This window comes from Staurois parvus, unplaced genomic scaffold, assembly GCF_062004578.1.
Source record: "Staurois parvus isolate SC_StPar_1 unplaced genomic scaffold, SC_StPar_1.0 ptg000589l, whole genome shotgun sequence".
NCBI lineage: Eukaryota > Metazoa > Chordata > Amphibia > Anura > Ranidae > Staurois > Staurois parvus.
In genome coordinates this window covers 4,355,694-4,370,517 of record NW_028318385.1, presented here as the reverse complement: position 1 = coordinate 4,370,517, position 14,824 = coordinate 4,355,694, and the positions used below count along the sequence as shown (strand labels likewise).

General features: G+C 39.4%; 1 protein-coding gene across 2 annotated transcripts in view; it reads left to right on the top strand.

Annotated features, from left to right (window-relative positions):
* TTC28 (tetratricopeptide repeat domain 28) overlaps nucleotides 1-14,824 on the top strand; it is a 670,967-nt gene that overhangs the window by 227,653 nt on the left and 428,490 nt on the right. For both annotated transcript variants that reach the window (XM_089692516.1, XM_089692515.1), the window contains exon 4: nucleotides 3,240-3,370. In XM_089692516.1, the coding sequence (XP_089548642.1) occupies nucleotides 3,240-3,370 (131 nt within the window). The remainder of the gene's footprint in view (nucleotides 1-3,239; nucleotides 3,371-14,824) is intronic.

Genomic DNA, 14,824 nt, shown 5'->3' with positions numbered 1-14,824 from the left:
CTGACCCCAGGCCCTCGGGCAGTGTCCGAGTTTCCAAATGGTCAGTCCGCCCCTGCCTGCCAGATCACTTCAGGTGCAGGTATAACAAAAAAAACAAAAACTGCCTATACTGTTTAAAGGATAAGTTCACCTTTTAACAAAAAATAATAAATGCACATTTTTTGCAGGTAAAAAAATGTGCATTTACTATTCTTTGTTTCGGAAGCCTGTAAAGCATTGCACCAGCGATCATCAAATTGCTGGTGTCATGCAAGACTCCTGCAGACCTGTCAGTGTATCTGTGTGCCCATACATCATACGAGCAAGCAGATAAACACTGACAGGAAGAATTAATGAACTACCACAGTGCTCAACAGTGCCATGGTAGTTCATTGAGAACTACAAACTAACAGCCACAAAGACTGGCGGAACATGTAGTTTTCCCATTCACAGAATACTGTGAATGAGCGATGTGGCTGGGCAGGTGGAGCCCCACACAGCCAATTTTTTAAAAAAAATTGTATCAGCTAGCGGGAGGAGAAGCTCCCCCGCTAGCTGTCAAAATGGGGCATCGGTGGTGGTGGGGGTCCTTTCGCAACATGTTACACTCTGAATACGGGTGTAATATGTAACATGTTATGAAAGGTGAACTTATCCTTTAACCACTTCAAGTCCGGACACTTTTACCCCCTTCCTGTCCAGGCCAACTTTCAGCTTTCAGAGCTATCACACTATGAATGACAATTGCACGGTCATGCAACACTGTACCCATATGAATTTTTTAGAATTTTTTGAGACAGATAAAACTTTATTTTGGTGGTATTTATTCACCACTGGGATTTTTACTTTTTTTTGCTATATAAATGAAAAAGTCCCAAAATTTTGAAAAAAAGTGTTTTTCTTATAAAATTTTGCAAATAGTTTTTCTTCATAAATCTTGGCCACAATTTATTTAGTTATCTTGTATAAATAGCATCTTCACATCCCTCTGGCACCCAGCAGATCTAAGCTACAATTAAGGGGAAGATTTGCATGCAGAGTAGTGACCTCTCTCATACATTTGTGTGAATAAAGTCTGGCCCAAGTATCAACAGAGTGGCATATTCATTTAGAGTGAAAGGAGTAGTCCCTTAGTGTATGATGATGAAGAGGTTCTTTAACCACCTCCCGTCCGGCCATTGCATATAAACAGAAGGACGGTGGCAGTGCAGGGGCGGGTGGCCATTTGTAAACGGCCTCCCCGCCTCCTGCTTGTGCACGCTCCTTGAGAGCACGCAGCACCGTGATCCAGTGCCTGCTGTGTCCACTGGACACAGTGGAACACCGATCGTCATACGGGACCTCTGTGCGAGGTCCCAATCATGTCATCACTGACTGGCCAATCAGTGATCACATGCAGAGTAGTCAGGAAGATGTCACTTCTGACCATGGTGACACTGTACTGCTAGGGTGACAGTATGTGAAAAAAAAACATAAATAATATAAAAATGTAAAAAAAAAAGTTTAAAAATTATAATTTTTGGTTATAAACTAATTTGGGTTATTTTTTTTTTAACTAAAAAGATAACGGAATACATTTTGGCCAAGATTTATGATGAAATATTATTTATTTGCAAAATTTTATTAAAAAAAAAAACTTTTTTTCAAACATTTTGGACATTTTCATTTACATAGCAAAAATAATAAAAATCCCAGTGGTGAATAAATACCACCAAAATAAAGTTTTACCTGTCTCGAAAAAATTTAAAAAAATTCATATGGGTACAGTGTTGCATGATCGTGCAATTGTCATACAAAGTGTGATAGCACTGAAAGATGAAAATTGGCCTGGACAGGAAGGGGGTGAAAGTGTCTGGACTTGAAGTGGCTAAGGGTAGAAAAGTTCAGAGCAAGGTCAAAATAAGATTGATGGTACTTATCATGCTGTAGGCATCAAGGCAAATGTATCTGAGAGACCGGGGAGTGTGGAGAAGGCCCTTCCTGACCGGTTTTGCCGATACAACCGGCTGCTTCAGAGGTAGGCTTGAATTTGTTTGGCATGCCTGACTAGACTGGGCTCCTAAAATGACCATCTGGCATCTACCGCACATGTGTGAAGTGGCGTGACATCATGGCGTGACATCACATGCATCTGTGGTATGATAAAGATAGATTGAAGAAAACAATAAATGCAGCAAAAAGCAGAAAGCCTCCCAGATGCCAGCCTAAAGATTTAGTGGTGCTTAGGACTCTTGGCTTCAGCAAAATGGCAGCCTCCAACAAGAGGAAACAGGAACAATGCAGAAGGCAATTTACAGAACACACTATTTGTAGTAGCATAATTATTATTGTGGAGTGTATGTTCCTTGATAAAGAATATTATTTTGTATCAAATTGTTATGGATAAAGTTCCACTTTACCTGCCAGCAAACACCTTTATCAAGCTAGTGTTTCAACTACCAAACATTATTCAGTATTGCTTTAAATCATGGGCGGACTGAAAACTCATGGGGCCCCTGGGCAATAGGGGATCATGGGGCCCAAACTCAAAAATGCCTATGAAAACGGTAGCAGGGGCATCTCATGGGGCCCCCTACTGACCCCGGGCCCTCGGGCAGTGCCCGAGTTTCCAAATGGCCAGTCTGCCCCTGCTTTAAATTTAGAGTAAGCCTTTCCTTAGAGAAATATGGAAGCTTCCATTGTTGACACCAGTAATGGCAGCCACCTTGTTACTTTGGAAAATGTTCCTTCTAAATGGAAGAATAAAAAAAAAAAAAAAAAAGATCCGGATCAGAACTGGTACAGAATTGTTTACTTATTACTAGGTAACACTACAATGCAGTTGAATAATGTGATACTTTTTATTTGTACTACGGTAATAGTTCATGTTTCTGGACAAGTGTTCAATAGTTCCCCTCTCTTCTTCAGGTCAAGCAGTACTGGTATATCTTGTGTATGGTTTTAATGTTTCTCTTAAGCAAGCTAACATACGCCTAATTATGAAACATATGGAGAATACGTGGCTATTATTACTGCATGAAGCAGCTAAAACATCATCCACCTGTTACGTTGCTATTTCCTGCAAATACAATGAGATTGCTATTATGTCACCAGCTTATTCTGTCACTATGTAGCAGCAGCTGCACTACTACATGTCTGTGTTGTGTCATTTCTATTTGGATACAGCTAGCTAATTGAGTTCAGAGTGAGAGAGTGAACAATATAATGGACATTTGGAATATTGGCTAGTTTTTAATATGTATTGTATTGATGCAATCCAGGTGACCAGACTGGAGAGTGCCGTGCCTATGGGAATCTAGGATCTGCATTCTTTTCCAAAGGAAACTTTCGGGAGGCACTTACTAACCACAGGCATCAGTTAGTTCTCGCCATGAAGCTAAAGGAGAGAGAGGTAAGAAGTCCATTTTTGACAGTTTAAGCAGGCTTAGCGATGAATGACTGGAGGACTTTGATTTTCTTCACTGTATTTGACATCAGTTCTTGTCACACTTTGATTTGTAGAGCTCAGCCAGCGTTGTATATGACATAGACCACTGAGCAGCCTATATTTTGGTGTTCTTCACAATACTATACATTTCTAGTCACATGACACTGCCCTTTTAAACAGACAAGCATGTGATTGCTTTTCTGTGTTTTATCGCAGGTACTAGAAAAAGGAGTTTGCAGTGAGCTGTAAAGGAGGGAAATATGGGAAGAAGGGTTACATTTACATTTTTTGTTTACCTAGGGATCCGTGTAGATTGTGCATTACCACCCACTTGCTAATGTGCGGTATGTCACACATTATATGCACTGCACTGACACCCCATTCATTTTAAATGGGCTGACCAATCATAACAATGTCTATATAACAGATATGTACTTTTTGTTGGGGTAGATCACATCTGTGTGTTGTAGTGCACATAAATGCATCGGCCATGTGGGGTGTTTTGTAGGTGCAATTCAAAATGAACATTGTGGTAACACAGTAAAATATAACCACAATGCATAGCATGAATAGGCCCTAATTACTGTGATTACAGACTGAATATGAAAGAAAATATTTACAACTTGATTGACATCTCTTTTGGTACATCACTAAACACATGGGTATTTAAAACTCCACCCGTCCATAGTTTATTAAGAAGATCAGAGCTGGATCTGTTGTAGTCCAGATCTTATTCATGCATATTGATCCACTTAAAGTGTTACTAAACCCAGGACCCTGTATTCACTATGTGGCTCTGAGGAAGGTCCTCGAAACGTGTTAGCCTATTGGATGTCTACACTCCCCATTGTGGACAGTAATTTGTTTTCACAAAGCTGTTCTTTCATGATATGCCTTTGACTTTACTGTCGTTTGTGAGTACAATACCTATTTTTATCTCTTATTAAACATTTTTTAAGGTAATGTACTAGGCTGGTGCGCCCTCTGTTTGTTTTTTCTCCCTGCATTCACTATATCTGGTCTCCCACAGTACACAGAACATGGAAATGCATTTGTTTTAGTAAATATAAACTGCTAAATACCTTTTCTCATCCGCAGTTAGAGCAGCCTTGTGACCTCTATCAGTATCCAGCAGAGCACTGGTAGGAGGAGTTTTCATTCTCTCCTGATTGTCCTATAAGGCTGCAAGACACCTGACCTCTGTCTGGACAGTGGTGATTGGCTGTGTGCTGATCACATGCACTCTCCCCTCCAAAAAAACTCTAGCAATACACACAAAACTGAGCATGTGCAGCTTGCCCCCAAGGCTCTCTTCTATCAGCAGATGACTTGGGGACTGCAAAAAGAAGGGGAGGATCAGAGAAGGCAGAATGAAACATGCTTTTTACACATTGTAGAGGATTAACCCTTTAGGTTCCACAGTGAGTATACCAAGCATGCTTTACTGCATATACAGACTGATTTTACTGTTGTGGGTTGTATTGTTTGCATACAACAGCAAAAATAGATAAATGAGTATACAGTAATCACACATGGCAGCTGTACCTAGGCAGGAGATATTAAGTTAGCAAGACTCAGAAATGGGCAAGGGGCAAGAAAAAGATCTAGATCACATTACTTTAGATCCAGGACTGGATTTCTGCATAGTCACCATTTTCTGTGGTTCCAGGGTGGCAGGGCTGTCAGGGGTAGCACACTTCATCTTGATATCATTAAGACATTCTTTCATATAAGAGATTCCTGACTGACACTCTTTCTGCCAAAGCAATGCAGCCTGGTCCTCATTGTCACTGGAGAATTTGCACTTTTTTTGTTGATGGACTATTCTGTGAACTCACATTTTAATCAATATGCGCCCATATACCTATGACCATACTGCTGGTAGAATACGCCCTTTCTTTTTTAGTTCTTTCTGTAATGATACAGAGCGGGTAAACTGTCCCTATAAGCCTCTCTGCCTCCTACTTCTCTCACGTTGACTGGCTTCAACGTCTAATCTTGTTTAAGAATATATGTAGACCAAATCTTCAGAAATCCACTCCACGTTTGTTGTTCTAGTTTGTGATTTCTGTAGGATTATGGGTTGCTCATGGGGCCCCCTACTGACCCCGGGCCCTCGGGCAGTGCCCGAGTTTCCAAATGGTCAGTCCGCCCCTGGTCCAGACCAGCTTTTTATTTATATGGATGCGCCTAGCCATTTGAAAAACTATTTAAAAAAAAAAAGTCTGTAAAAGCCTATATGCAAGTGCAGTAAGCCATTGCAACTAATACAAATGCATCTTTTTTTGCTCATGTAATGTGACATATCATTGGACACCATTTACTACTGCACTGTGCACATGATCATTGCACTTTATAGTTAAAGTAAACTTGTACTGGGAGAACTACTGAGTCAACTACTACTGACCTTTCCTTCTGAACATGCATATTACCTGGCTGTCATGCTTATACATTGGTATTAATATTCTGAGTGACTGACCTGCAACACATATTTATTTATTAATGCTTTATTAATGTTTTACAGCAGTGGCTCAAAAGCCAGGGTCAGCCAGGTAACTGCTTTTTTCAGTAGGATGTCAGCAATGGCAGCCTCTATATTTCCTTCAGTTTAGATGTCCTTTAAATAACGCATATATTTGTTGTTATTTTAAATGCTTAGTTGGGCAGGTGATATTTTTTTTCTTTGTGATTTAATTGTACAGTAATTAATTGAACGGGAACTTGACCTTTGCCCTACTGATACATTTTACCCCATTTTGGCCAATCCATATTTTTTTATTTTATTAAAGATATTCTACCAGCAATTGCTATGCAAGGGGTTGAAACTCTGTGTTTATAATCAAGTTCAATACCATGGACAGCCTTCATCAGCGGATGAATGGATTCTTGTTATTTAACCACTCCTGAGGATTTACCCTTCCTTCCTGACCAGGCCAGGGCGTTAGGGTGCTGTGTTACTTTAACTTACAATTGCGCGGTCATGCAACGCTGCACCCAAATGAAATTTACGTCCTTTTTTTCCCACGTATTGAGCTTTTGATCACCTATGTGTTTTTTATTTTTTGCGCTACAAAAAAAAAAGACTGACAATTTTGAGAAAAAAACTATATTTTTTACTTTTTGCTATTAAACATGTTCAGTAAAACAATTTTGAAAATCAAATTTCGGCATAAATTTAGGCCAAAATGTATTCTGCTACATGTCTTTGCTGAAAAAAAATCCCAATACGTGTAAATTAATTGGTCTACCTGAAAGTTATAGCATTTACAAATGGCGGCGATCACCGGGTGCAGGCGAATGATCACTGGCCCGGGACTTGGTGATTGACAGCTGTGGCTGCAAATGGCAACGCAGATAGGGCCCCCTACCCGGAGATGAAAAATCATGTATATATACGTTATTTTGCGCACCTGTGCCGCCCTGTAGCAGTATATCTGCTATAGGGCAGTCGGCAAGCGGTTAATAAAATTCACAACCCCATACAAATGCATATACTCATACTATCAAGATTCACCATGGCAAGGTTCGATCTAGCAATATTAGCCCTGCAAATATTTTATAATACATAGGGTGAATCTGGCTAGAAAATTGTGGAAGAATCACCCATCAAATCTGACATATATACATATTTTTTCACAGAAAAAATTTCGAAGCCAATTTCTTCATAAATACACCCCTTTATTTTCATATATTGTGGTTTAACATTTTAACAATGATAGTAGAGACTCCCTTGCCTGTATTTAGTGTAGAACCCTCTGTGGCCTTTGTCTGCCCTATTGCATGTAAACATACCTAAGGTTTAACTCCAGTTTTGTTAAGAAAAAAACATCTTCTTTGAGTAAAATGTATACTATGTACATGCAAAGATTTTTACAAAAATTTTTGCAGTTTCATGATTTTCTCTGTTCTGAAGAAATTGCTGTTTGTTTCTCTATATCCAGTCTCAAACTAATTTCTGTATAGGAGAGTCAGCTTTCATTATAACTTGCTGAGTAACCCCAGTGTTGTATTGAGGAAAGCTTTAAGGATGAATTTTGCATGAATTTTGCTGCATTTCAAGTTGAAATCACATTATTTGTATGATATGGTTCACATTTATTTATTTAGTTTATTGTTTTTTAAAATGTAATGTTCGGTTCACATGTTACCACAACATGAATGCATAGGTGTCCATAGTTACTCCATCCTTTTTGAAAGCAATGAGCCCAAAGGAGTATCTCACCAAAAATAAATTTCCTTTTGCAAGGAATGTCTTAACTGTCACTTATTCTGTATAGTGTTATAGAGAATAATCCAGGTTACCATATTGCAAAGAAGAAACATCTAATAAGCAGTATGACACTCTATACAGTAATAGTCCTCAATCTTCCATGTTGACTTATACTGTTTGTTAATAAAACCAGAAGACTGAGGACATAATGAAATAGATTACTGTAGGAGACAGCTCAAGTTTGAAAGTGAGTTTTGCAGCCTGAGCTGATTTTTATTTGCACCTGGGCCATTTCTAAAAAAATAGCTAAAGCCGGTCATAGGAGGAGATAGCAGTAATCATCGTGTTCTGCTGGCATGGATGGCTCCCAGCATCATGCATCATGGCTTTGTTGATGGAGAATCTAGTGATTTTCAGCCTTTGGTTGCAGGAAAACAAATTTGCTCTTTTATATTTTTTCTTTTTTTAAGGAAATCTCTTCAGAAGCTGAAATTTTTGTAAAATGTGTTAATAGTTTAAATGTCCAAGTTGATGAATGTTTGTATACTAAAACAATTTTCCTGAAATTCAAACTATGTGCAGATATTGTATCACATGGAGTCAAACCTAATTAGATCCTGGGAATAAATTATCCATTTCAGTATAAGTAGATTGATACGGGATATGCATACCGTCATCTGTATGATTTATGCAGCAAATTATTAGCAGTCTTAAAAGCTGGAGACATCTGCAGCAAAGCTGCTATGTCATTCGAGAAGGCATGGCATCCTTGAGTATAAATATGCATTCACAAACTTTACATCACCACTTATCCTCCAGATGCAGCGCTAGATTATCCAGCCCTTCCTTTCTAGTGGATGAAGTGCATATGAGACTTTCATTACAACATACTGTTAGAAGCTAGAACCTAGTCTGTGCACTCTGGCCCTAGAAAGAGCCGTCTGATATCACAATGGCCTGACACTGTACAGTAAGGTCAGCCATAGACAACACTACTATCTTTTATGTTTATTTTACTATCTTTTACTTATTACTATCTTTTATGTATATTTGCTGAAAAATCAATGCATTAATAGTCACCACCAATCTATTCATTGTCAACAGTATTTGCTGCTTAAAGCACACGTACAGTGTGCATGCTCTTTATCCCTTTCCAAAAAAAAAAAAAAAACGCATTGTCAATATAATGACCTTTATTAGTCTTTGATTGTGATGTACATAATTAGAAAGTATGGAATCACATCGCTGCCCAGCACTTAATTAGTTCACTTTAAGTCATGCTTCAGTGGAGTGATAAAGCAAACATGATTTATAATTGCATTGTGCATGAAAAACAAAGGCAACTTATAACATGAAAACTTGAATCAAATAAGAGAACACCCACTCGTATCTAAATTAAACCCATTAATTATATTACAGCCATTAGCTTATACAGGCCTTCTTAATGTGCACTTTTCAAACCCATGTTCTCAGCTCCATATAATTTTTTTTTTTTTGACAGGCTTCGAGTAGAAAGCAGATGATTAGTAAGAAAGCACTGCCACTGCCACTAAACTCCACATAGGCTATATTGCCAAAAGTATTGGGACACCTGTCTTTACATGCACATGAACTTTAATGGCATCCCAGTCATAGTCCATAGGGTTCAATATTGAGTTGGCCCACCTTTTGCAGCTTTAACAGTTTCAACTCTTCTGGGAAGGCTGTCCACAAGGTTTAGGAATGTGTCTATGGGAATGTTTAACCATTCTTCAAGAAGTACATTTAGGTCAGGCACTAATGTCAGATGAGAAGACCCATCTTGTAGTCTCCACTCTAATTCATCCCAAAGGTGTTCTATCAGGTTGGGGCCAGGACTCCGCCCCAAACTCGCTCACCAATGTCTTTATGGATCTTGCTTTGCGCACTGGTGCACAGTCATGTTGGAACAGGAAGGGGCCATCCCCAAACTGTTCCCACAAAGTTGGGAGCATGAAATTGTCCAAAATGTCTTGGTATGCTGACACCTTAAGAGTTACCTTCACTGGAACTAAGGGGGCAAAGCCCAACCCCTGCAAAACAACCCCAAACCATAATCCCCCCTCCACCAAACTTTACACTTGGCACAATGCAGTCAGGCAAGTACTGTTCTCCTGGCAACTGCCGGGCCCAGACACGTCCATCAGATTGCCAGACAGAGAAGAGTGATTTGTCACTCCAGAGAACACGTCTCTACTGCTCTAGAGTCCAGTGGTGGCGTGCTTTACACTGCTGCTTGCAACACTTGGCATTGCACTTGGTGATGTAAGGCTTGGATGCAGCTGCTCAGCCATGGAAACCCATTCCATGAAGGTCTCTATGCACTGTTGTTGTGCTAATCTGAAGGCTACATATGAAAGAAGTTTGGAGATCCTTAGCTATTGACTCTGCAGACAGTTGGTGACTTATGCGCACTGTGCACTTCAGCATGCGGTGACCCCACTCTGTCATTTTACGTGGCCTACAACTTCATAGCTGAGTTTCTGTTGTTCCCAGTTGCTTCCACTTTGTTATAATACCACTAACAGTTGACCGTGGAATATTTAGTAACAAGGAAATTTCATTGATGGACTTATTGCACAGGTGGCAAACTATCATGGTACCACACTTGAATTCACTGAGCTCCTGAGAGTGACCCATTCTTTTATAAATGTTTGTAGAAGCAGTCTGCATGCCTAGGTGCTTGATTTTATATACATGTGGCCATGAAGGTGATGGAAACACCTGAATCCAATGAATTGGAGGGGTGTCCCAATACTTTTGGCAGTATAGTGTAGCTTAAGTGGTGATCAGTGGATTGGGGTGACGTTTAAGCAGCAGCTCATGAATGCAGGGTTCTGGATAATTTAAAGTGGTTGTAAAGGTATTTTTAAATTCAAATAATAAACCTGTTATATTTACCCGCTTACAGCCCCCTGCCTCCTCTTCTGGCAACCGGCACTCTCTGCTCCTCCTTTTCCGTGTGTGCCCCCATAGTATGCCTCTTGCTATGGGGGAACACGTGCGGGCACACTCCTGAGCCAGGCAGTGTGCATCCCTAGATACAAACAGTGCAGCTTGGCCCTGCCCTCTGCTTCCTCCTCACAGGATTTTACAGACAGTGGCAGAAGCTGCCCTCAGCAAACACCATGAGCAGGAAGAGACGAGAGACCAGCTGCAGCTGGGCACAGCACTTGATCAATACAGGATTCAGGTAAGTGTTTAGGGGGTGGGGGGCACGCAGCAAGTGCTATTCAGGGAATGCATTAAGGTACAAAAAAGGTTTTAACTTTAGAACAACTTTAAACCCTGCTTTAGTTTCTATTAAATTAGTCTCTCATTGCTGGAGTGTTCTTTAAAACAGATGCTGGAAAGTTAACGTGTATAACCAAAGCTTTTCTTTTAAACTTTTGGATAACAGAAAAAAGAAACCCCAGCCAATTATACTTTTTATGTATTTCCATGCTCTTTCTGTCCTGGGGATACAACAAGAAATGAGAGGAAACCTCTCCAAAGGGAGGGAAGTTTAGTTCTCTTCTTAGATAGATGTACAGTAATTGGTATGAGTGTACTCTCATCTCCAATTGTTTTGGTGACAAGTGTAAAATTGTGAATTTCCATCACAGTGACAATGGACACCATGAAAAATAGAGGAGGTGAATCAACATAGCAGGGACACAGACAGCAATACAAATTTGACAAGAGTTCAAACACTTCACTATCCTATCTAAAACTAAAAAAATAGTTTGGGTCATGTACTTTATACACTGTAACCTACCTGACAGGCACATATTTTTAGGGGTCTGCACATCTTGGTCACTGGTACGATTTTTTAAATTCTGTTCACTCTGTTTCTTTTAAAGTTTTGACAATGCAAGATTATTAATATAGATAAATATATACACATACTCATGTTAACAATAAAATATCAATAACAGGTCCACACATCAATTATGGAGTATCAAAATAAATATTGACCTTTCCCAAATGACACAGAAGGAGATTAACATTGTTGGGTGGGAAATCCAGTGGCATTTGTATGAAAACTATGATATATATTAATCTGAATTTTGATACTGCTTAAAGTGGGACTTCACTCTCTCAATCAACACTGACTTTTTATTCCTTATGCTGCTAGTATTAGTAAATACACAAGAAGATATGTTTTATTTACTTGTTTCAAACTTTGTTTTTTAATTTCTTTAGTTACTTTCTGGTTTCTATGCCTAGGCAACTGATGTCATACACCCCAGGAGTCTTCAAGGAAGGTGAAGAGGCTTTCTGACCTAAACACACCCTCCTGCCTGCATGCCTGAGCTAAGGGCAGATGGATTTCAATAACTAAATACTGCATGAATCATCTGCCCTTATTTAAGATGGCCACGACCAGAAATGCTAGAGGGGTGTTTTTCTAAGCCAGATAAAACATGGAGACATGGATGGATGGGGGAGATTGCTTGGAATATGAAAAATTAAATAAATCGTGCTTTTGGTTTGTGGTGCTCAGATGCAGAGTAGCTCCACTTTAGGTATTTAGCAAGGTAGGAATAGGAAGGATTCTAAAAGGTCTCTGGATAGCTTGAGTATTATAATTTATTTTATCTGCTTTACCTGTCTAAAGTGAAAGGAAAGCAGAAGATGGATAGAGAATAATGGAAAAAACTATGGAAAATTCAATAGGGTTATAGCATGCAGGGAAAGGGATGGTGGAAGGGGTGGTATGTTTAGAAGGATGGGAGGAGGAATGCCCTATCTCTGGGGGTTAGTCAGCCTTCTGGTCTTTATCATAAACTTAGGGCTCTACCGTTACATTGTGAGTAAGCTATTTTTGGACTCCAAATTTGTAGAAATTTCTCATGTTCATCTTTTGAGATAGCTGGTAAATGTTTGCTGACCATTGTGCCATTTATTCATGTTTTAACCTCTTGGTAGCTGAGTGCGAGTGATTTTCCTTATTTAGCTATGGTTTGCATGATTTGACTGTTGTGGTATTGAAACCCACACTCCAAAGACATGCTGGGAGGTTAATTAGCTCCTGTCTAAATTGGCCCTAGTATGTGTATGTATGAATATGAGTTAGGGACCTTAGATTGTAAGCTCCTTGAGGGCAGGGACTTATGTGACTGTATGTACAGTGCGTGCAAATTGTCGGTGCTGTATAAATACTTGTAATAAATAAATAATAAATATAAGCATGATCATTTTTGTTGTGTTATGATAGATATTCTGAATTGATTTATTTAGGGGGGCTTTAATAAGGTCTCTGAACAGGTTACAAATCCATATAGTGTGTATCAATGAACAAAGCCTAACCCTGAGCCTTCTGGCTTTGGAACATGACCACCACATATGTAGCATATATATATATATATATATATATATATATATATATATATATATGAGCTCCCTCTTGTCCATAGCCTCAGAAGCAAAGGGATAAATAATTAGGGACATACTTAGAATTTATGAGCACACGTTAGATGCCAACAAAATAGAACTTTATAAGATTTTCATGGATCCAGAATATTTAAAGAGTTCTCAGTCTTGGAAGATCAGATTTCCCCCAATCCTCAGACCTGAGATAGTTGCATTCAATTATTTTTACCAACATAACATGTCACCTTTGGGAGATTTCTTGGAGGAGCATAGAAATGCTTGTATGAGAGAGATGAGTCTAGGAGAATGGAAAGCAGTTTGGAGTTTACTCTCAAAACCAATGAGAACTAGCAGGGTTTCAGTATTAGATAAAAGAGAAGCAGCCTAATAACATAATGTAGCTTCAGCATATGTATCAGAAAAGTTCCTGAGTAAGCGTGTCATGTTTTTCTCAGTGGTAAGGAGAGGTATCTGCAAAGCCCTTTTGAGTCTATCATTTACAGGAATTGGATAAAATTATAGAAACACCAAGTAAAAGAGCAAAATTGTTTCATAATATGGTATTGGACCACCTTTGGCATCCAAGACAGCTTGAATTCTCCTGGGAATTGACAAATATAAGTTTTTGATGGGGGATAATGAAATCTGCTACAACTCTTCATGCAAAAATCATTCCAGATATTGCAGAGATGCCGGAGGCAGAAAACGTGCCTAACTTTGTTCTCCAAAATTGACCACAGTGGCTCTATGATATTGAGTCCTGCTGACTGCGGCACCCAGGGAAGGTGCAAGACTTCATCTGCATGCTCGTAAAACCACAATTTGACAACACCATCTGTGTGAATTGGAGCATTATCGACTTGGTAAATGGAGCTGTCTTCTGGAGATGGTTGGCCAACATTTGTACATAGACACTGGAAGTGACTCTACCTTTCAAGGTGATGACAGGGCCTGCAAAATACCAAGATATGACTGCCCAAACAATGATTGCGCCATCACTTTACTGTTGTCAGTCCTTGCCATAAGTTTGGGACGGTGTTCGCCACATGTAAACATGTCCAGTGGTTGGGAACAGTGTGAAGATCGATTCATTGGATCATACTAATGTCTTCCATTGATCGATAGTCCATGATTTATGGGTGTTGCACCACTCTCTCTTTTTCTGAGCATTAATTTTGGTAACTAGTGGTTTGGCAATTGCAGCTCACCCGTGAATGTTTTGGAGTTATCTCTGCACAGTGTTTGTGAACACAAGCTTTGGAAGACAGATTGAGCTCTGTAGTCACTTTTGCAGCAGTTGTTTTCTTATTTTGGGTCACAATCCTGCACAATGTCTTTTTGTCTCCTTCAGTCAGTTGAGATTGTTGACTGCGCTTATGCTTATCAGACTACGTTTTCATGAAAACTGTATATGCCGTCATAACCTTTGAACCTACTGTACCTTGTGATACAGCAAATACATTGACAGTCACAAACAGTCATAGAGGCACCAGCTAAGTAGACACCAATAATATGTCCTCTTTGAAACTTAATAAGCTGTGACATGACTCCGTATTACTAGCAGTGCACAGAGTAAATGACGAAAGTGAGGCTTCCCACCTGTTAGCTAGGTGCCTCATCACAAAAGAATGTTACATCACTTCCGCTTTCAAAGTGAAACATGTCGTCACTTTCACACCTGAAAATCATATAGTGTTTCCATATTTTTGTCCAACCCCTGTATATCTTTTAGGAGTCTCCTGTCCAGGTGGATACATAGGGCATCTCACTAAACCCAGCAAGGGTAGTGAGACAAGGTCTCCAGAATATTTTATAGAGTCCAATACCTTAAAGTT